General features: G+C 35.6%; 1 protein-coding gene across 1 annotated transcript in view; it reads right to left on the minus strand.

Annotated features, from left to right (window-relative positions):
• Window positions 1-2,420: 2,420 nt before the first annotated feature.
• The window catches only part of LOC148950914 (coatomer subunit gamma-2-like), a 92,277-nt gene continuing 70,722 nt past the window's right edge, over window positions 2,421-23,975 (minus strand). The window contains exons 5-12 of the mRNA XM_089090949.1: window positions 18,597-18,778; window positions 14,858-15,085; window positions 13,547-13,719; window positions 11,574-11,700; window positions 9,258-9,494; window positions 7,168-7,371; window positions 5,473-5,629; window positions 2,421-3,911 (exon numbers count right to left, since the gene is read on the minus strand). Coding sequence (XP_088947075.1) covers window positions 2,542-3,911; window positions 5,473-5,629; window positions 7,168-7,371; window positions 9,258-9,494; window positions 11,574-11,700; window positions 13,547-13,719; window positions 14,858-15,085; window positions 18,597-18,778 — 2,678 coding nt within the window. The 3' untranslated portion in view covers window positions 2,421-2,541. The remainder of the gene's footprint in view (window positions 3,912-5,472; window positions 5,630-7,167; window positions 7,372-9,257; window positions 9,495-11,573; window positions 11,701-13,546; window positions 13,720-14,857; window positions 15,086-18,596; window positions 18,779-23,975) is intronic.

Genomic DNA, 23,975 nt, shown 5'->3' on the forward strand with positions numbered 1-23,975 from the left:
TGACCCGGTTAACCCCCCGCCCCTTTGAACGGATCTGAGTTCATTATAATCATCACAAGTAACATTTTAGATACCCAGCACTCTAAATGAACACAGAGGGTTAGGACTTCCTACAGTCAACAAAACTGCAAATCTACTTTATGGAAAGTATGCAATTGTAAGATCTTAGTCAGCTATAGAAAGGTATTAAGCTTGGAAGTCAAGTAAAGAGAGCTTAATGATTTTATTTCACAAAGCAATTTTTTCCTTTATACATTTCTAGGAGCGTACCGAGCCTCAGTTCATTGGGGGGGGGGGATCTTCCAAAATTTTACCAAACCGCTACCTGATTTATGTCGAATTTAACCTTAGGCGAAAATTTTACCGAATGCCAAAAATTGGGGGGGCGTCATACCCCTCCCCGGGAGGCCCCTGTCTATTTCTACGAAAAATTAAGTCATTTCTTCATGTCTCTGTCATGAAATTTTTACGACATTTCTCAATCTTCCTAAGTTAGAAAAACTACTTCCAGCCGTACTGATAGGAATGGGCGACGTAGACAATATCTTTAACACTATATGGACACTCGGGAAGAAGCTGCTGTCCCCAGAATTTGCGACATCTACTTTTTTTGGTCTGGTTTCTAATCTGGAAGCTGTCGTACCAAACTGCCTAGAGCCAATTCTATTGCTTAACAGTTCAGCCAGATGTTTGGCAAATTACTTTCATAAGTCTGAACAAGCTAGAGGATGGCTTTTCAAACCATATGACGAAAGTTTACCAGTAGGCAGAAGATTTTAAATAAAAAATGCTAATCATAATAAATAATTTCCAAGACCATACTGGGTATTCATGACAAAGGTAAAAAATCACGAAGAAGAAAAAACGAGGATAATTCAAGCCAGTGAAAAAATGAAAATATTTCGGTCGAGACATCTGCTCGACCGTCCTCAGTACACAAAAGTAATTATTTTGCCGCAAGGACTGTCACGGGATTTTTTTTGTCTTTATAATCTGAAAAGAGTCAAGCGGAGGCCTCGACCAAAAATACATCTTTCCTTTTTTCACTGGCTGGAATTATCCTCGTTTTTTTTTCTTAACAAATTTGTTTTTCATAATCATAATAAAAATAAAAATGGTAAAAATTAAAATTGGTTCTTAAAAGTGTCAACAGTTAAAAGCTAACGAGTGGCTCATTTAAAATGACTCAAAAGGAATAACGAAATTTATAGGCATTTCGAAACTTCAAAAAAATTTTCCAAAAAAAGTGTCTTTCGGTAAATTTTAAACCTTTGTCCCCTAAATATCTTTGTTGTGCTCATGCTTGTTCTTATACTCACCTTAAGTTTAAAACCCTTGCTTTAACACCACCGAAAATGTTAGTTGTTCTGTGAATCTCTTAGATTATAACTTCCTTCCATGCTTAAGATCACTTAAAACAAATATACATCAAAGAAGCGTGTACTCTTACATTAAAATTTACCTTCAGATGGATTTATCGTCTTTTTCTCTTATTACGTTATTAGTAATATGTAATGTATTAGATATTATATGATAATAACTACTTTTTTCATTTCTAACTTTCTCATGATTCAAATTGAAATGAAAAATGAAACTACCTACTCCCCACAGCTTTCAAATCTTAAAATCCATTTAAGGCTTTTCCTTTTTTTCGAAATCCTCCATCTCCAATATTATGCGGAAAGATTTCCGCATAATATTTACAAAATATATTGTGGTATGTAGGTGTGGTAGTAAAAAGGTTTGTTTCTTGCCGTATGTGCACCCCTTCTCTAAGCGAATTCTGGTGACACCCTTGCACCCACCCCTGTAAAATAGTTCATTTTTGGTCATAATTCGAAGAAGACAGTAAATATTGGCAAAGAAAATTGCCAAGCGATGTCGCTATGTGAATCCTGACTGAAAATCTCTAAAAAAATATTTTAAAAAAGAAGTCCATTTTTACAAAAAGAAAGCAAAAAAGTAAAAAAAGATAGGTTAAAAAATAAGCTTCAACTTACTTTAAACTCAGCAGTTCATCTTTCAAACAGGAAACTATTATTTGTAATAAACAAAGTTGCTCTATTAAGCATTTCCTCTGTGATTGGCAGAACGACCCTGCTCATTTCTTCTGTGAGCATTTTGGAAGTGAGAATAAACCAACATTTTGGCGTGTTTGTAATATTGTATAAAAAAAAAAACTAAAGCCAAGAACTTGGGGTCTTACCGATGAAATAAAGCCTTAATAGTTTGTTGAACAAAAGGAAGCTGCAGTAAATTTTACATTTTAGAAGAAATAGTACTCCATGTCCAATCAAATATCTCTTCTACATGGAGAAAAATAATTCCCACCAACAAAATCCTACTCAGTCTAGTTTGTACGGAACACAAGAATGCAAACTTTTCAGTCTATCCCTAGCCATTCATAAGCATAAACATAATTAGCAATAAAATTTTGTATTAGATGTCCATTAAGAGTGAAACAAGCAAAAAAACTGTTATTGTATGCCATGTTCGAAAAAAAAAATCAAGAGCAATCAACCACACAACCTTTAAAACCAATCATTCAATAGTAGAGGCAATGAGTTCACTAATTTCTGTAGAGGATGATCGCAAAACAAGTTTAATAGCAATCCCTTCTTCTGAATCTGGCCAATCTTCTGAGAAATTCATTCGGCCAATAGCAAGAACACTATGTCCTCCCCGAAGCAACCCAGATAGAACAAGTGTGTGGGTGGTTTCTACATCCAAATTTACTCCAGCACTGTTTCGAACACATGCGGGTGGTGGCATAGAGTCACTGTCCATGCACGGCTTTAAGTCAAGGTGATTTGCGACTTTCCACACAGCATCCTTAAGCGTTGGCTCTTTGAGCAAAAAAGTCTTAGTGATTTCGCAGCCTTTTCCCAACTTTTCCCACAAATTATCAACGAAGAATTCTTCGAAATATTCCCAAAAATCCCATTCCTCAACCTTCTTACAGTGATCAGACACTTCAATCTCAACACAATTGATTGGATAATGCTCCAGAACGTCGCAATTTGGGTTACCACTTTTGAATTCTTTAAGTAAATACAATAACTTGGCAGGGAAGGAACCAACCGAAATACTCATTGATTCTGGGAATGCTAAACTAACATACACTCTACCTTCTATATTATACTCAAGGGTTGGGCATGGGATTGACGCATCTACTTTAAACTCATCAGAAACTTCAAGTTCGACAGACACATTTTCAAGGATTTGTTTATCCATCGTGTTAACGCAAATAAATTCTAAAACAATATGTTTATCGAAAACATGCTTAATAAGCTTTACGTAACAGTGCATGTCACCATCAGAAAGTATGATTGGATCTGACCTCTTAAAAAGGGGACCGTAAGCGGCAAATTCGGGGAAGTTTAGATGAAATTTAAAACTTTCGTGTGGTAAGTCAGGCTGAACTTGTTTTGGTCTAGCAGCTAAAATCGGTTCAATACTAGGAGATCGCTCAGCCAGTGCTAACGGTAAAGTTCCCATATCAAATGACCTGTCAAAATCTCCAGCTTCAATATACGCTAGAAGAGATTTCTCGAGTATTGGAAGAGATACTTCAAGCTTGCTCAATATTTCCGTTTTTTTAGATTGAGTTAATAAAAAGCGAAACATCGTTGCTCTGTCGCGCACTTCATCATCAGGATCCATTTTGCAGCGATCCAACAAAACTAAGACATCTGGCAAAACGTCTTGACAGAGTGCCCCGAAGCGAGCGAGGGTAGAAATAGCAGCAGCACGAACAGCGAAATTCTCGAGTTGAGTAAGATTGTAAATATAACGAATGTAGCGACGAGGGTCTTTCACTCTTGGACCTTCTTGGCCCAACAGGTACAGTATGCGCACTGCTAAAGAAGTATGCTTGCAGTTTTCAATAAACTCACACAGGTAAACGAGACCTAAAATGAAAAAACCTCTGTACTTAGGGTAAAATGACAAAAAAAAGAAAGAAAAAAAGGCAATACTAGGGACATGCTGAGAGGTATTTCTGGGGTGGACAAAAGATACATATGGGATAATGTAAAAAAAAAAAAAAAAAAAAAAAAAAAAAAAAAAAAAAAAAAAGACAACCAGTTAGGCAGCACTGTTAAAGATCTAATTCCCTTTTTTTATTCCATGCCTAAGATTTTTGTAATACATGCTGCTCCAGTCTTTTAAACTACATAAATTCTTTAGTGTCATGCAACGCAAGACCAACTCAAAATCTATAAAAGCAAGTACTGGCGCTCTATTTATGTATTCAGTAAAAGGTTAGTTATTTACAACAAGGGTGGTGGCACTTTGATATTTTTTAGGGGAGGGGGACTTCAAAACACTTGAAATTGGTGAATTATACAGAAAATATAATATATCACAGAAAAAACGAAACAATGTAGAGAGTTCCAGGGAGAAGAACCCAAAGTCTCCTTTCCACTTCAAACGTGCCTACATCTCTTGTCCGTTTACCAGGGGCACCTATTGGAGAGAAGCCAGTACCCCCTAGATTTTGAAAAGGCCAGTTTTATTTTCACCTAGAATATATAACCCCCCCCCCTCCATTTCCGGAAAATAGATTCTTTTTCAAATGTCCATTTAATAGAAACAAAATCCTCACACAAACACTCTAGAAGGTCATGCGCAATCCCCCCATTCGGTTTTGGAAGATACCTTCAGTTTTTATTTTTTTTCTTGTTATTTTCAATGAAAAAAAAAAAAAAAAAAAAAAAAAAAATTGCACAGCTACTAAATTTGGAAAATAACCCCCACCCTACCCACATTTTTGTGACTTGGCGAACTTAATATGTATCCTCCTGAGGTAATTTCACATTCCCAAACAGTGAAAAATTATCTTGAGTTAGCTAAGACTTGAATCTGGTAATCACCCCTTAAGTCGAAGTACAACTACCGATATTGAGAAAGAGAAGAATAAATGTCACCGCTTTAGGAAACTGCACAATTAAGACAAAATTCAGCTGAAAAGCAAACGGGAAGTGCCAACACTACACAAAGTCCCCATAGGATATACTCTTCTTCATTCCTTTTCTTTTTTTTTGGTTGGGAGGTTCAGAAAACTCCAAATTGGAGGCTTGGAGCAGTCACTGTTAGATCAAGAAACTAATGCATAATCGACTGACCTTAAAGAGAGATAGAGATAGAGAGAGAGAAAGAGAGATAGGGAGAGAGAGAGAGAGATAGAGAGAGAGAAAGAGAGAGAGATAGGTATAGAGAGATATATTTATATAGATATATATATATATATAGAGAGAGAGAGATCAATAGAGAGGGGAGAGAGAGCTATAGAGTGAGAGACGGCAACAGAGGGAGAGAGAGAGAGCAAAAGTGAGGGAAAGAGATAGAAATAGAGAGGGAGAGAGAGAGAGAGCAATGGAGAGGGAGAGAGAGAGCCATAGCGAGGAAGAGAGAGACAGCAATAGAGGGAGAGAAAGAGAGCAAGAGAGAGGAATAGAAGGAAGACTCTACCTAGTTCTTTGGCTTCTGGGTTGTCTTCTATAATTGCAATAAATGTATCAACTGTGGCACTCTTATATTCCAGGCCTTCCTTTTCACAGAGGAAACTGGCAAGAGTGGACAAAAGAGAACCATGCTTCTTTGGGAAACGGCACAACGTACGAATGTTCTGTAAAACATCAGTAAAATATTTATAACATAGGTCAACACATACAAAGTGCAACAACTGTACAATTAAAAATTTCCAAAATGGAACATGCATAGGAGTGAAAAAAAGAACACAATTAGTCTGGCCACAAATCAAAATTTAACATTTCACTAAATTATCAGCTTAGTTCAAGCTATAAAGCTTCCTAGGGACGGTGATTAGAAAATTAGCCTAAAAGACACGAGAGCATGAAACTAGGCACTTAAAGGCATATATTATCCTAGGGGACTTTCTGATCAATTCATGGGCACAGATTACTGTACATTAGCAATAGTTGCTTGTAATATTAGCAAGAGTAAGTTTCATTACCACGTTTTACTGACTTAGTTTATTACGACGCTATCAATGGCGTCAATTGGGGGAGAGGAAGGAGAAGCAGAGGGCATGTAAAATTTGGGAAAAATATCCATTTCCAGGGAGGATGTTCATTGAAAAATGTTTTTTTTTTGTATTTTTGCATTAAAAATTAAAAACAACAAAATTGCATCCCCCCCCCCACCCAGCCCAAAATTTGGAGAGAAAACATTTTACCCCTTTAAGTTTCCGTGAATTGACACCACTGGATGCTAATCAGCTTTTTTTAAGAAAGTATTAGCTGCCAATAAGCTCACCGAGCCCTTTCAGTTCTTCTAAGACAAGCCGATGCCAAGGGGTCTTGTACACATGTGCGGTTGATGTGTCAAAAGCTTGAGATAGTATTGTTCATCTATAGATCAACATTCTTTGATTGAGCTTAGGACTCACACTTCAATAATTTGGGTATTGAAATTTTGATACCTTAATTCTTACGTAAAACCGGAATCAGCCTGATTTTCGGAAGTAAACCTGTTCCTCCCAGACTTAGACAGAGAGGGGTTTTGTTTTCATATATTTTCAGTGCATGTTCGTCTTGTGTTCTTTCGGGAGTATATGTTCAACTTGACCCCATATATCTAGAAAAAACATTAAGGAACTGCTTTTTGTTGATTATTAGTTTTTATTTATTTATTGGAGGTTGTAATACTAAAACAATACGAAAAGTAGAGAAGTAACGTTTTTTATACTTGTTGTTTATTGTTTTTCCCGGAGGAAAAGTAAAGTATAAATGTTTTTTTTATATTTATTGTTTGGTGTGATGGTATTGATGGTGTCAGTGGCCAAGTGTTATTTTATTTTTAAGGATTTGGTTTCCTCTACCTCCCCCTTGGACAAGCTTTGCTTTTTAGGGGAGGTAGTAATATTTTTGTAGATTATGTGTTTTGTAAATAAATCCTTTTCTCTCTCTGTTGATTTTTTGGGCTATTGGGTCTATCTTATCTTGGATACGCCACATGGATTGCTTATTAGTCAGTCAAGCAGAGACTATAGATATCAGTCCTTTAATAAGTTAGAAGCATATGACCTAAATCAGCATCTTTTTTTTATTACTTGGGTTCCTAGTCTCTGTTGGCTTGGAATCCCTCAATGTAATTCGAGCAAAATTCAACTCCAGTCAGTATTTAACATGATAGTTAACTCACTTGTACTACCACAATCTTCAATTCATCTGAAATATCCGAAACAAAATTTGAAATATGGCGCATTAGCCTGTCTACAGATGACTCATTACATGTGTTCAGTAGGGTTGTATTAGCCAGAGTTGCCACTAAACGATTACTATCGCTGCAAAGACTTTCCAAATATAGATTGCATTGGTTGACTATATCAGGATGGATTATTGATGCCTAAAAATATATATAATACAGTTTCTATGTTAACAAAGCAAGGGAGAAGATAAACAAATTCAGATTCCATACCTTGACAATACTAAGACAATAGTAAATTTAGAAATTTTCTAGTTATACCCAACCCCTCCAGGAGGGAGAAGCCGCTTCTCCCAAACTTTTTTGGTTGGGGGGGGATTGTTTAAGGGCCATTTTCTAAGGAGGGGATATGAAACTTGAGTACCCATATTTAAATTGGGACCTTCGTCCAAGTTCTGAATCATTCTTGAAACCAGCGTAAATGTGAAGCTATGTCTGTGCACAGGGAAGCCCCCTGTGCTACTTGTTCAGAGGAAAAAACTATAAACAACAAAAGTACGAAGAACAAAAGGGAAATCTTTTTGTAAGACAGTGGAGATAATTTGAATGAATATTTCGGCCCTATGTCCAAGGGCCGTCCTCAGCAAGACAAAAATATATAAAAGAAAAAAGACTCACAACAACATGCGACCAATAAAACCAAAAAAGTGGAAATTTTTTCAAAACAATCCTAGCATCATTACTTCAGCGAAGTTCAACCAGGACTATATTCATTCAAAGTATCTCCACTGTCTTACAAAAAGATTTCCCTTTTGTTCTTCGTACTTTTGTTGTTTGTGATGGAAAGGCAGTGTGGTCTTCGTCGCTATTTTTGGAAAAAACTATCTAGAACAATTGCTTAATAAAGAAGTTATTCAAGTTGGCATAATAAAAGTTCATTAAATGAATCGATTAACCAATAGAATAACGAATGATGTTCAACTAGTTATGCGACATAAACCATGGCGAACTAAGGTCAACTAGTTACATGACATTAAACAAGAGAATGTAATCATGACCGGTCTAAAAATTATAATTATCGTTTTTTTTATTAAGAGCTTCTTCGCTTTGATGCTTGTTAAAGACAAAATCCCATAATATGTTAAGAAAATTAGGAATCTGGTAAATTAGCAAAAAGTTTCTACCTTATACAAATTTTGATATTAGTTCTGCATATACCTTTACTCCTTAACCATCACAGTAAAGAATTCCAGAGCAGATCAATAAGCACAAAGTACACGGTAACTGTTAGCACGGCTTTAGTTAAGGATCCACTAGTTACCATACAGAGAATTTTGTAGAGAGAATATCCGTGAAATCTTTGACTATGGGCGCATTCCAGGTTTAATAAAGAGTTACTAGAGATTAATTTTTTTGTTCCAACTGAAGCTGTCATATTAGCTGGAAGGGCAGAAACGTAACTTTTAATATATTTTTGTAGTAAATTTTATTAAAGAGCGTTAACAAAAACCCGCTGCTTGACCTGGCCTGTAGGCAAGGGTGTATCCAGGATTGTTGATCGGTGGGGGGGGGGAGATTAAAAAAACACATCAAAAATATCTTTATATGCATTTTTGTTCCCTTTTTACGAGTCAGACGAGATTTCAGAATGGGGGGGGGGGGCAAATAGTAGCCCCCCGGGACACGACCTTGCCCTTAGGTAGAATTATTATGGCGGTGGGGTCAAATTTGAAAAAAACCAACAACATTTGGATTAGATGATAAATGCAGCAAAATAATGGGATATAAGGAGAAAATAGAAGATACAGCAAACCTTCTGCTTGTGTCGTCATTACTAGAGTTCCATGCATGTTCCAGACCGAGATACTGAGTTCCCTCCATAAACATATCTTAACGTCTGTATTAATCTAGTTTGTAATGCTTCGATTTGAAAAGCCCGCCGAGAACAAAAGCTAAAAACATCATCTAACACCATTTTGCAATTACATTTTGACAGAAATTAACCGGATGTGGCATTGTTGCTTAGGGATAGACATAAAAAAGAGATATTTTTAAGGATAGAGAAAAGAGTGAATGAGGAAACCCACCATATTCAGTGTCCTAACAGCAGCATATCTCAAAACAGCCTTGCTGCTTGCCAAAAACAACTGCAAAACCGAAACAGCTGCCTTGAGAGAGTCTGAGGGCTGATTTTTCAAATTTACAATAGCAGCTGCTGCTTCATACCCAACCATGTCTGATTTGTGACGGGTGCAAGTTCGCAGAAAATCCATTAAATGTTCGGAATCGTCCCCATCTTGAATCCACTTTGCAACGATACGAATCTTTAAAAGAAATACATATTATGAAACAGTTGATAGTAGACTTACTCTTACCTAACTAGTACTACATACTTTTCAGAGTTAAACACTGAGAATTACAAAAGCTCCATGTCACACTGTTTCCAGAACCCCTATTATTACCTCTCATTCTTTAATCTCATCTCACTCGGGGAACCCACGAGCGAGTTGTAAGCACAAAAAGCCTCTGTTTTAGGACCCTTTAAGTCTTACATCTCACCCCTCTCACAAACTACTAGTTTTAACCAGTTAAAACAAATACAAAACGAGTCGGCCTACTAAAACTATCAATGACTAAAACAGTAAAAAATCTGAGTCTTTTGATTTTTCCTTCTACGAGTTTTGAGCACAAAGGGGGATTTGGAGACAAAGTCTAAAAATTACAAATGTGCAAAAATTCACAGCAAAACCAAGTTAACATATGTAGAATTACTACGTGTACTCACCATAAAGGGTTTAATTAAGTTTCCCTAAAAACAACTAATTTAAAAATATTTATATTTCATATAGATATTCATATTTTCAGCGCGTTATCTATAAGGCCAGGTTTCAAAAACTCATTACCCTAGCGTTTATTAGGACCAGCAGTAATTCTTTCAAATCCTTTTAACTGCTTCGCAAACTTCTCCAAAGTAAAGACGCTAAGGTAATTCACCCTAGCATCTATTAAGAAATCCATGGTAACTATTTCCAGTTCTTTCAATACCGTCTCTACTCTATAGTAAAGAGGTCTTCTTTCCTTTACTAAATATCAATAATCATCTTATTATTTTTTTTACTATTCTCTAGAACCTTATCAAAGTTGGACACACCCTCAAGAAGGCTCTCAAGAAGTAAAATCTAGCTAACATCTCAATAATTACTACAAGGACTCGATATAAAAGTTTTAATAAAATTTTCCTTAAAAATAACTCAAATTTGTAAAATTATTCTTATTTCCAGCGCACGTTGTCTATAAATCTATTTTCACCACTACAAAAATCCATTTACCCTAGCTTCTATCAGGACCAGCATGGCAATTATTTTTAAATTTTTCAACACCTTTGCCACTCGTTAGTAAGGACGTAGTCTTTCGCTTATAAATTATCAAAAATTATCTCATTGTTTTCTATACCTTATTATAGTTGAAAACACTCTCAAAATAGCCAACCCTTTCTCCTTATCACCAATTAAAGCCAAAATCCTGTCTTAATCTGGAAATAGTTCGGACAGATTAACTCTCACAATAAATTTCCTTGCAATCATAAGCTAAAATATGCGTTCTCTTTCTCCATTCTTAAAACCGTGCATCATCCCATTGCTGAATACCATTTTGAAAATTATCTTTTATTGCAAAAAAAAAAATACGACTCACTTACAATCCCTACAGAAAATCCAGAAAAAGGCAGTAAAAATTCTTGAATTCCTGTTCATCGCCCTAGAAAGTTTCTAAATATTTCGGAAACCCAAACTCTTTCCCTTTTTATAAATATACTTAATCTCAAACAGCTCAAAGAATTGTAAACAGCAATTTAGTGTTATGACATTCAATCGCCAACAAACTATTTCCATAATAAGGCTATTTCTGGAATCCCCGTTTCTTCTGTCCGTTTTCACTCCAATAAGTTTCGTCTCCCTCTAAGGGAGGGGGGGGGGTATACGAAGATACATTTGTTCTATCTATATATCTAACTTGTAGGTTTGATCTAATTTTATATTGTACTCTTAAACAGAATTAGTTTCTAATAAACTAATTAGTGACTCAAAATTTAACTAGGGACTCCAAAAACTTATTGGAGTTTTTGCGACAATAATTTTCGTCTTCCTCTACTGGGGAGGGGGGTGTATAGGAAGATACATTTGGTTTTACTGTTGAAAGGTATTACTGAGTAAATCTATCTATGTATCTAACTTGCAGGTTTGATCTACTTTTATATTAAATGGTGAAATAGAAATACTTTCAAATAATATACATGGAGAGAATAAAAATAGAATATCTATCGGAGAATAAATGGAAAGACAAATTTAATTAAAATAAAACACAAGAAAGAAAGAAATATAGGAAAAGAATTAAAAGGATCTTACCAGGAAGCACATAGCATAGGGAGAATGAAGACGATTGCGTAGTTTTTCAAACATCTTCATTACGTCTTGCTTGGCCCCCTTTCTTGCATTATAATACAGGGCAACACTTTGATACTGAACCATTTGGCTGGAAAAAAAATTATATATAATAAAGCTAAAAAGCACAAAGTGCTGTGCTCAAAGCACAAAAATTACAATAAAACAGACTCTCCTTCAACTTAAAACTTCTTCTCAAATCAGTCTTCTTTTAGAAGTTTGTTGACACCCTACATTTCAAGATAGAATTGATTTTTGAAAATTTAAATCGTGGAAGACATAACCTCAGCTGGTCAAAGGTTACATACATTCATAATACGATTTTGCAGAGTCCAACACATAAGAGGTATAGCTCTCCAACATTACTACATAAGATGAGGAATCACCAGTAACTTTCCAGCACTTACCCCGTTCAAGGAATCAGCTTTTCAGCTACCTCATACGGCGTTACCTTTGAATTCATTCCTCCATCCCTGGGTACATATTCTTATAAGAATTTTTGGCAAAGGATGATGCTGACCTCAATAAAGATTAAATATTTTTGACATTCTTATTCATAATGACAGAGCTTAACATAAAGAAAATAATAGGCTTTGTAAGAAAAAAGGCATTGTTTTATTAAAAAAGAAAAAGAAAAGAGGAATACATAATTAATGACATAATAAGCAAAATTACAAATTATAAGGATCATAGTACACACATTTTTAGATGATGTTTTTAAGTCACTCATTTATATGTTTGTGTTTCAGGGCGCACGAATTAGGAACGAATCTTCTTCCTCTTGGGTTTTAGGTTGTTTTTTTTTTTTTGCACGAAACAAATTTGCCATTTCGTTAATTTTATGAGTCATTATTATCAAAGGCAAAAATTAGTCAGGGAGGGGAGGAAGAGAACTATGTAACCCCCAATGCTCTGAAGATACCTTTATTGTTGTATCTATTGAAATCAAAACTCGCAATACCATCAGCTAATTGACGATGTGCAGAAAACCCATGTTAATAAGAAGTTTCAGCTGTTTGGTCAAGACCAGGTTAAGATCTTGTCGGGGATCTATACTATTAAAAATTGGCTGCCCTCAGATGAGTAGTGCATACTCTATAAAAGTATAGAATTAAGTCTTTACTGCCTCCTATCCCCCCCCCCAAAAAAAAAAGAAAGAAAGAAAGAACACACATAAAAAAGGGAACACATTAATTTATTATTGACTAAATACACGGGACTTAGATATAGAACTTCTAATCGAAGACGAATGAAAATCAACTTTATTTAAACTTTTTAAATAGCTTTTTATAAGGCAACTTCCATTTAAAATCCAAGTTCTAAGCTTCATCATTCTTCTATTTTCTGTCCTTACGTGTTATAGCGAACACGCTGTAATGAAAACAGGTTTTCTGTGTCCATTTAGAGAAAATCAGCTTAGCCTAAGCTAAGCTAAGCTAAGCTCAAGAAAATTATCGACATTCTAGCCCCGTTCAAATCCTGAAATCATTAATACCCCCTCCCTCAGAGCAAAAGTCTAAACAACTGTTTCCCACCTGATTTAAATATTTAAATTTTGTTGCTCAATATTTTAGGCATAGTCACATGAAGGAACCTTTTCCCGATTCATCCTCCAGGCATATTTTATACTAATTTTTACTAGTATAATATACAAATTACACTAAATTTTTGCCTATATAGACCGTTTTTTATACAACATGTGACGTCACTGCAAAACTATCATGTATATATTTGTCTAAATACATATGAATTCGACGTCATTCAAAGGACCCCATGTTTTTTTTGTTATTTTTAATTAAGGCTCTAGAGGATTGTAAGCAGTAAGGTGCACATTCTGCACATAGCCCACCAAAATATTGCCATGATCACAGGTAGGGCCTGTGCCCCACGTTGAGAATCACGGGTCTAAACCAAAGACTTTAACTGTAAATACTTACTTGTCCGAGGACAAAGCTACTTCTTTAATGTCACTTGCCCATCTACCCACAATGTCAGGACACGTTTTCAGCAAGTGCATTGAGCTAACAAGAGCAGCACTGCTTAAAGCTGACGAGCTTTCGCTAACAAGAGACTCCCGAATATAACGTTCAATTGACTGAATCATGGAAGTCTACAAGAAGAAAAGGAGCTATAAGAAAAAAAAAACATGCAGAAGTATTCTGGGCCACGCTCATAAAAAATTACATAATAAGCTAATCACGGTAAATTATATATAATTATATAAATAGTAAATTAAATAAATTATGTGTATCACATAAATTATGTAAATAGTAAATTGTATAAATCCCTGTAAATTATACAGTCATAGTAAATTATATAAATGACAGTGGTGGGAGAATGCCAAAAAGGCTTTTTTTGTCATAGCAATGATAACAATTACACGACTTTAGGTTTTTCATATACATATAAACATAATAAAATGGATAGCATTCATGACATCCATCAACACTGAAATATAATAGGCCGACTTCTTCTGTTGATTTTACATTTAACGAAGGGCACAAATTCTGCATTAATAGTCATGTGTAGCAGTCAAATGGATAGCATTCATGACATCCATCAACACTGAAATATAATAGGCCGACTTCTTCTGTTGATTTTACATTTAACGAAGGGCACAAATTCTGTATTAATAGTCATCAAATTAAATGTCTAATAAGCATGCCCCTGGGGATGAACTCTTAAAGCATTAGGAGCTATAGCCTAAAACATTTTTATCTCGTTTTGAGAAAGAGCGGTGAGAACAAATTTTTCATTCAGTTTTTTTTTTGGGTTCAAGCTTGTTTTTTATGTTCTTCACTTTTTCTGACCACTAGTGCCCTCGACTCTATTTCACCAGTCTCTCCACGTCATAAAATTGCGAAACGGCTACTTTACGGTTTATAGTAAATTGCTAAAAATTGCGATTTGGCCACTTTACGGTTTATGTTCTCTCTCCAAGTTTCCGAATATTAATGTTCTGCAATCCTAAGAGATTTAAGTTAATAATTTTGACATCACTCGTTAGCTTTGATTCCACTTTTTCCTAGTACAAAACAACACTTTTGAAATTCCCTCTGGATTCGTTTTTCAAATCAAAAAATACTCTGAAAATGTGACAGAAAAAGTCAATTCTCCCATCTCCCTGATGTGCTCTTATGTCTCCCGGGAGGCTAGAATTGCAAGGAGCACTGTAATTTACTTAATATTTTTAATTTTTTCAATACATTAAACTCAATTAACACAAAAAGTAAAAGTCAAAATCTTACATCAGTTACAGCCAAAAGAGCTCTAAAAGCGGGGGCTTTGCAGTTGTCATCCTTACCAGTCACATCTTTGATAAGAGTTTGAGTGGCCATAATCACACCATCTGCTATCTGTGAAAGTTCTTTGATGGCCAAATACATCATTCTTCTTAAATCTACATCTCTTGATTGTGAAAGCTTTGTAATAGCAAAGAACACTTTGGTTGCTTCAGCTCTGCTCATAGATTCACCCTGAAAAAGTAGTAAAACATAACCGTGGATATACCTATAAATAACAGTTTTTTTCTGATTTTTTTTTTTTTTTACTGTCTAATAAAAGGATTGATTTCTATTCGAACTGCTATTTATCATCATGGAAAGGTAGTGTAGTCTTCAATATTACCTACGTGGGTATACTTATGTCGAACTTGTAGCAGGAAACAAGAATATTCTTACAGGTTGGGATATGCTACCTCAAAATATTTTCAAGCCCAGAATTTTTCTTTTTTGAGGTAACCCTTGAACGCTTTTCAGGTAAGATCCCTCTTACTCTGCAGCTAGTATTTACAAACTATACCTACATCTGGAAAGAGTTGATAATTCTGATGACCTTTGATTTACTATTGAAACCTTGATCTATGCTAGTAGTGTTACAACCAAAGAATCCAAAATATAAGGATTATATTCAATAGTTTGAAGATTGATGGTAAAAGCTCTTTCAATAAAAGAAAGCGACATGTTTATTTGCAAAAGATTTGTAAAGATAGATGACATCTGCCGTCTATCTCTGACGTATGACTGTGATGATGACGTTTGTTTTATTGCAATCACATCTCTATCAACAGGAAGGCTTAAAATTATTCATAACCATTTCTGCATACCAAAACATTAAACTTATTATAAACTTTCATGCGAGTTTGAATTAGGCTTACCATAAACTGAAAAAAATACATTCTGCAGATATCTTACACTTGCATATCACAGTCTTTTCAGACACATTTAAAGTTGTTTATATGTCTCATAACTTTCTGGATGCAAAACCGGAATCTTCTCAGAAATTCAGGCTCATAATAAAGTTACCTTAAAATATCTTCAATCACATTGTCCAGCGAATAAGGAATTATCCAGTAGGTGCTAAACTATTCTTAAGTTCACTTAAGAATACAAAATTTACTTCCAATATTCAGCTATCGCATAACGGCTATGCCTTATACCCCTTAACTTGGAGTATAAGGAACAAACTAGCTTTACTTTAACTAGGCACAAAAACGGCACTACCTGTGATGAATAAGAGTAAGGGAGGTAAGGTATGCTATAGCATTACCTCCCTTACCACGCTTCCTTCACTCTGGCAGTAACAATATCAATCACTTGAACATCAGGTCAGATCTCAATTGACAGTGGAATTCAATGCTAAAGACCAAGCCCCCAAAGAAAGAGATCTAGAGGTGCTGATAAATTAACAACTGAATTTCCATAGCCATTGACAACTAGCAATTTCAAGCCTTGCTCACCTAAAATCTCAAAGCTAGCCACTCTCTCACATTCGTTTTAAGGCTTTATAAGGCTAAAATCAAATCTGTTTGGATCTCGTCCAGGGCTTTACCTCTCTTTACTATAGGAATGATGCTAGACTAATCAAAGGTGTTCAGAGAAGCACTACAAGGACATAGCCTACCTATAAGATCTCCCATACAACAGAGGCCTTTGTTGTTACAGAATGCTGGTCCATATGTACAGTAAATGGCAAAACAACTTCCTCTTTACCAAATATTCAAGTGAACACCATACAGGAAGCCCCATGCAAACAGAGTTGAAACTTCCTGTACATGAATATGGCAACATTTCCTCTCCAAGTATGGTGACAATGACTGAAAAGGCCTTCAAATTGATTTGGTGACTCCACTTGCATCCACCTCCTTCAAATCAAGATTTGATAAGATGTGGAATGATGCATCGTGAAAACATGAGTGTGACTTTCCATCGTATGAATGTCTTGCTGGGAGGCTGTGCTGTTTGCCATACCCCACGACCCTACATACTCTATAAAAAGTTACTGTTGTGCAGTGGTATCATCTTTAAACCACAGGCGAATGGTAAGTACCTTGTTGTCACCATCATTAAGCTGGCTCAAACTGTATCTCTAAAAAAAAACCTCTCTCGTGGCGTTCCACTGGGCCCCAAGACAGTGATGAAACTTCTTCCAGCCTTGACATTGACCAAACAGATCCAATATAGACCTTAATTTTGCCCCGTAGGCAATTAATCAAGGTAAAGCAACTGCTATGTACAAAGATGATATTATGGCTAGTAAGGTAGGAAGTTAGTTTAGTAGTCTTGAGTAAAAAAGGGTTGGTTCTTATGCCTATTTACGCAATTATTTTGTTGTGCTTTGTCCTGAGAAGACAGCAAAGACTATGAGAGGCAATAGTATTGAGCGGACTAGTAAAAACTCTCAAAGATTTAGGAATGAATTTTTGGAAGACTAAGGATGACAAGGTCACATTGGTTAGTGAATTATTTCGGAGTGGATAGCTTGGTTAAGTTACATAACTAAGAACAGTGGCTATAGTGATAACGTAAAGGTCGGCAATGGCCTAGAAACAGGCTGTTATTGTCAGCTTTATAAGATCAAAGAAGATATACTATATTTTGCAGTTGAATTGTCTATGGATAATGTTAATTACTGGTTTGATTGCCTGTACATCAAATAACAACAACAACTACTACTACTAAAAGTTTACTGCAGTACCAAACCACCCCAGGCCAACACCGCTACACATGCTCCTCTTCCATCTTAATCTATTCAAAGCCTCTCTCTTTGCATCCTCCCAGGAAGTTCCCATTTCCCTTAAATCTTTCTTTAGGACATCCTCCCACCCCAGCTACAGACAACCTGCTTTCTAAATAGCTGTAAAAAATGTAATTAGATCCTGCTCACCATAATGAAAGAAAGGTTTACAAATAAGCATGCTTTTTGGTGATCCTTCTTGGACAAATAAAAAGTAGGCATCATAAAATGGTATCATAAAAATACTTAGTTATAAGAATTACTTGCATTACCAAGGACAGTAAAAATGAAATTTCATTTTTCAAATTGTTGAGCGGGAACAAACACAACCATACACATCTAAAAGAATAAAGTTTTATCAACAAGACTTTCATATACAGTTAGACAGTTTTAGCACTTAGCAGACTCAAGATTTAAAAATACGGAGCAGGTATGAAAAAGCAGCAGAAAATGACAAAACCAAATCTATCATCATAGAATTCTATAAAAAGTAACTTTCCTGATTGCTATAGAATTAGAAAACGCCACTACTAATTGTCAGAATTAGGGTTATTACCAAAATTATTCCAGATTAAACAGTTCAAATTATTAGTAAATTAACTTACCTCCATGAATATATTTTTGGAATGATCAAATAACCTGTTTTGTTATATTTATCCCTTTTATCTTTCAATTTTATTTACATATCAATTGAATTCTTGTTTTCTTTTGATTCCAAAAGTATTAATTTTATTACTCTGTTTGTACCAAATACCCTTGATTAGTTTTAGAGTAAAGATTGCAAACCCTTTGTAGAATATCTTGGTGGCCAAATGAGGGCATAACAAACACCTTCACAGATGGCCCCAGGGGGAGGGGACAAACAGCCTGTGTTAACTTGTTTGCAATTTTTAATGTGTGTTTTTTTTTCAGTGAAACAGTATCCCTACTAATGCATAATTAATAATTAAGTGAATTTTCTAATCGACTAACCTGGTTTAAAAGGACTAGAATCTTTCCAAGACAAAAAGTGCACTTTCTTGTATTTAGTGATGTCTCATTGAATAAAGATGATGCTTCAAGTAACAATGCGTTTTTATCCAAATTTCCAAAGGGATTCCCACCTTCCAACAATGCGCTTTTATCCAAATTTCCGTAGGGATTCCCACCTTCCACTGAAATGAAAAAAAGAAATTAGAACAATATTTGAAAAAAAAAACACTAAGGATACACTGATATAACAGAAGGCTAAGATTATTGGCGTTGTAAGTTATGCCCTGGGGGCATATATGGTTCTTATGGAAGGCATACTATTGTATAATCCAGAGAGGACTCATTTTTTTGGAAATTGAAAGTTCTAGTTCACTTTTTAAGAGTCAAAAGATATTGGAGGGTAACCAGCCCCCCCCCTCGCCCTTTTTACCCAAATGTATCCGATAAAAATTTTATGATAGCTATTTTGTTAAAAACAGTTCAAAGATCATATAACAGAAATTCCAGTGTCGACATAAATCCCCAGGGCCCTGGGGCAGGCGTTGTAAGTTATGCCTTGAGGGCAAATATGGTTCTTACGGAAGGTATGCTCGTATAAACTTCAAAAAGGGCTCATTTGATTGGAAATTGAAACTTCAAGTTCACTTTTAGTGAACTCAAGTTCACTTTTTAGTGAACAAGCCCCACCCCCCTCCATGTCCTAAATGCAGAAGATAAAAATACACCCACCCCCTCCACGTCCTAAATGCATTAGATAAAAATAACCCCACCCCCTCCGCGTCCTAAATGCATAAGATAAAAATACCAAGATGGACATTTTGTTAAAAATAGTTTTAAGTTCAACAAAAACTCCGGTGTCGACACAGCCCTCCAGAGCCCGTAGGTAGGCGTTGCAAGTTATGGCCTAGGGGCATACATGATTTTTATGGAAAAGATGCTCGCATAAACTTCATAGAGTGCTCATTTGACTAGAAATTGAAAGGTGTAATTCACATTTTAAAAGTCAAAAGTGATCGGAGGACAGCTAGCCCCCCCCCCCCAAACTCCATTAACTGTTTTCCCAGAGGCACTTCATATAGAAGGGGTCGTCGTATAAACTTCAAAGGGGGCTCATTCGATTTGAGATCGAGAGTTCTGGTACCCTTTTAAGAGTCATAAATTTTGTCAAAAGAGTCAAAAATTTTGAGATAACCATTTTTTAAAAACAGTTCAAACATCTGATAACAAAATTCCGGTGTCGACACAAACCCCCCGGGCCCGGGGGCAGGCGTTTCAAGTTATACCCTAGAGGTCTTTATGGCTCTTATGGAAGGGATATTCGGATAAACTTCAGAGAGTGCTCATTTGACTGTAAATTGAAAGTTTTAGTTCAGTTTTTGAGAGTCAAAAGAGATTGGAGGGAAACTAGCCCCCCCCCCCAAACCACTTTTTACCCAAATGTATCTGATAAAATTTTTTTTAAAAAATTGTTCAAAAATCAGATAACAAAAACCAAGGTGTCGAGACAACCCCCCCAGGCCCGGGGCAGGCGTTGTAAGTTATGCCCTGGGGCATATATGGTTCTTACGAAAGGGATGCTCGTATAAACTTCAGAGAGGGCTCATTTGATTGGAAATTGAAAGTTCGAGTTCACTTTTTAATAGTCAAAAGAGATCCGAAGGCAACTATCCCCCCCACACACCTTCTTTTTCCTAACCCATCTGATAAAAAATTTCTGCATTTATCTTGTCACCTTTCTTCAATATTGGTGTAATATGAGAGCTCTTCCAATCCAAAGGCACAGTCTTTGAGTCGAGGGACTTCTGAAATATTTGACATAATAGAGTTGAGATCTCATTAGCCAGTTCTCTTAGGAGCCTTGGGCGGATGTTATCCGGCACTGCTGACTTGTTAACATATAGCACTTCAAGTCGCTTCGTGATGGACCCCGGAGAAATTTTGATAGGTGGCATAAGGCTCGGTACACCATACGCCGGACTGTTGGGGAGAGAACCATCAGGTTCATTGGTAAACACTGATGCAAATTGCTTGTAGAGTAACTCAGCAATTTCTGGCAGGTCAGTAACTTCCAAGCCATCAGGTTTCTTCAGCTTCTTTATTGAACGTCTACTATGATTTTTACCAGATACGTAGTTCCAGAACCTCTTGGGGTTTCTCTTGCTATCATCCGTAAGCTTGGACTCGAAGTTTGAATAAGGAGTTGTTAGGACATCGAGTTGTTAAGTGAGATTCGTAGTTTATTTCCAGCCTTTGCAAACTTCTCATAGTGATCATCTTTTCCCATTTTGCGGTACTTGTTCCGGTATCGGCTTTTTCGGTTTCGTTCTCTACGTATCTGAGGGGTCATGAGTGGGGGTTTCTTGGAATTTGGCACGAATTTGGTAGATGTGTGCTTTTTCTGGAGCATTGTAAGCTTCTCTCAGAAACTGATCCATTGTTGATCTACCTCCCCTTGAAGCAAAGACCCTCAGTCCATGCCACTCAACTCTCCTTTGATTGCTGCATAGTCGGTGTAAGTCTTCTTGATATAATCGTTTGTTATCTTGTGGAAGGCTAAATTGACCTCAATGACAAGGTGGTCACTTTTGCCTAAAGGGGGTGGTAACTTATGCTTTGTAGCTGTTCTTTATTTCTGAGGAATGCCAGATCAAAGAGGGTAAAATTAATCTTAGCTGGTTAAACACTTGGACGTTCGTCTAACATAGTTTTTTCTTGTAAAAAAATTAAACATGTAAATAAGTAAACATGTATTGTCCTTAAATGGTGTAACTAATGGAAAAAAAGACAGAAACCATCAGTGCACAGATGCAAAGGATCAGAAACAACGGTTTTACAACAGCAAAAAAAGAAGCCATAGGTACAAAGACATGCACACGATAATTAAAATAATAGCTTTAAAACAGCCAAAAAAAAGAATGCGTCGGTACACAGACATGCACAAGATTCGAACAAAAAAAGTAAACAAAAGAAAATATATGAATAAATTTCCACTATTAAAAAGAATCATGAAATAGTTTAATCTATAAAAGAAAAGGATCCTAAAACATAACGACTACGTGTTAGCACTAGTTCAAGTGTGGGAATCAAAATTAACTTTTGAATCTAGAGTTAAAGAGCTAAGACGGCTCTTCTTAAGGAAAGGAGTATTGTAATAAAGTGACATTTTAAGTTTTAATAAATTGATTTTAATAAAAGCATTTAAAAATGCCACAACGCATATTGTATATGGGTTCTAGATAATCGTTTTGGAAATTGAAAGTGTTTATGATTTAACTATTAATTGTATTTTATGCTGATGCATATATACTGATTATGAATTGATTATGATTATGCCTATGTACCATTGTCTCCCTTGATGCATAATAAAAGTTATTATACTATATCAAACCTCTCTATAAGGTTATTTTAGTCTCTCGAATATTCCCAATTGGTACGCCAAATTAGTCAGGTCAAAGCCTAAGGCACGCTATATTTACCTTAGGACCATAATTATATCCCCTATAAAGGGAGAAATAAGGCATCAACTATAACCTCACTTTAAAACCTTAAACTCACTTTACCACAGATAAACCTGAGTTTCCTCCCTTGTCATTTTCCCATATTCTTTGACTTGCGTCATGAACATATTTGACTAAATCTGACGTTTTTATTATTTCAATTTTTCAACGCTAATGATTTAATTACATTCTACAAGGGAAAACACTGCACCAAAGCTCTATTTTTTTTTTATCATTCGAAGAAAAATATACATTTTTCCTATAAAATATATAGTATAAGGTACTTGAATGATATAGCGCCGACCATTCAAGTTGTTCATCCATTGACGCATTGTAGAACCGATTTCTTTCGTTTGTATCTTTTAGCTTAGCGTGAGACAAGACAAAGAGAAGTGACAGAATAGATGAGAAATATAAAATTTGAGTTATATATTTGCACATTAGGGGGAGGGGGGGTAAAGTGTTTGGACAGTTTGAAGCACTGTGGTTTGAAGTTAGAAAACAATTTTTACTTAATAATATGCCGAATAACTTGGTACTTATTTAAAATCCAGGAAACACACGAGAAGTGAAGTTTCGTTAATGCTAATGAAATAAAACAAAGTATGACAAAAATACAATAGTTTACAAACAAATTTGGGCTACATATTTGCACATTAGGGGGCGGGGTAAAGCATAGCATATATTAAATACGTAACCTAACCTAGGTACCTTTTTTACCCCTTCAACACCAAAAACTAAAATTTAAACATTTTTCATGGAGTGAGCAATACCTCACAAGCAGCGGAAACCTGTTTTTCATTTGGATTTCATTAGATTCTAGATGCGGTTCATCGCGTGTTTTCTGGATTCTAAATACGTACCAATAAATGCACCTAACACAATTTACATGCAGGCCCACTATACTTACCCCCCCCCCCAATGTGAAAATATATAACCTAAATTTGATTCTAAAAAATTATATTTTTATCATCCATAGGTATATTTCATTAGGATTAACCTGACTTTAAGTCTTGAGTGGTCGGCATATGATATTAAATAAAAAAAAACACGTTTTTTAACTGAAAGTAAGGAACGACGTTAAAACTTAAAACGAACAAAAATTATTCCGTATATGAAGGGGGCTGTCCCCTCCTCAACGCCTCGCTCTTTACGCTAAAATTGTTTTATTATTTAAAAAAATAGAGTTGTGAGAAAGCCAAACTTTAGCGCAAAGAGCGAGGCGTTGAGGAGGGGACAGCCCCCTTCATTTACGGAACAATTTCTGTTCGTTTTAAGTTTTAACGTCGTTCCTTACTTTCAGTTAAAAAACTTGTTTTTTTTTAATTTAATTTTTTAACGTTTTTGAATTAATGCAGTTTTTGATTTTGGCTCACCGTACATTAATAATTATAACAAAATTTGCATATTAATTCTACTTTTATTTGGTTAAATGGCTTTCTCGAAACTTGTTTAATTTTATTTACAAACGTTTCTATTAGTAATAAATATACGTAACTTACGAATTAACTTACGTAACGAGCTTCTATATTCATAAATTTTTAACACGTATATTAGGAGGTTCGCCCCCTAGTCAATACCCTGCTCTTTAAGCTAAATTTCGAATTTTTTCCCATTCCTTAAGAATGACCCCTTAATCAAAATCAGTTGATCAGTTGAAAAACTTGTTTTTTTTTATTTAATTTCTGATTTTTCTTTAATAATGCTGGGAAATCCGGTGCCCCCTTCATAGCCATGTCCCTTCCCCCAAGAAAACTTCCTTCATGGAAAGACCCTCCCATATAGCCCCCGACACACCCCTCCCCCACCTACCAGAAAAAATCCCCCCTGAAAACGTCTGTATACTTCCCAATAACCAATATTATATGTTAACATTGAGTAA

This window comes from Artemia sp. Qi Xiang Cuo, chromosome 6 (assembly GCF_049724085.1).
Source record: "Artemia sp. Qi Xiang Cuo chromosome 6, ASM4972408v1, whole genome shotgun sequence".
Taxonomy (NCBI): domain Eukaryota; kingdom Metazoa; phylum Arthropoda; class Branchiopoda; order Anostraca; family Artemiidae; genus Artemia; species Artemia sp. Qi Xiang Cuo.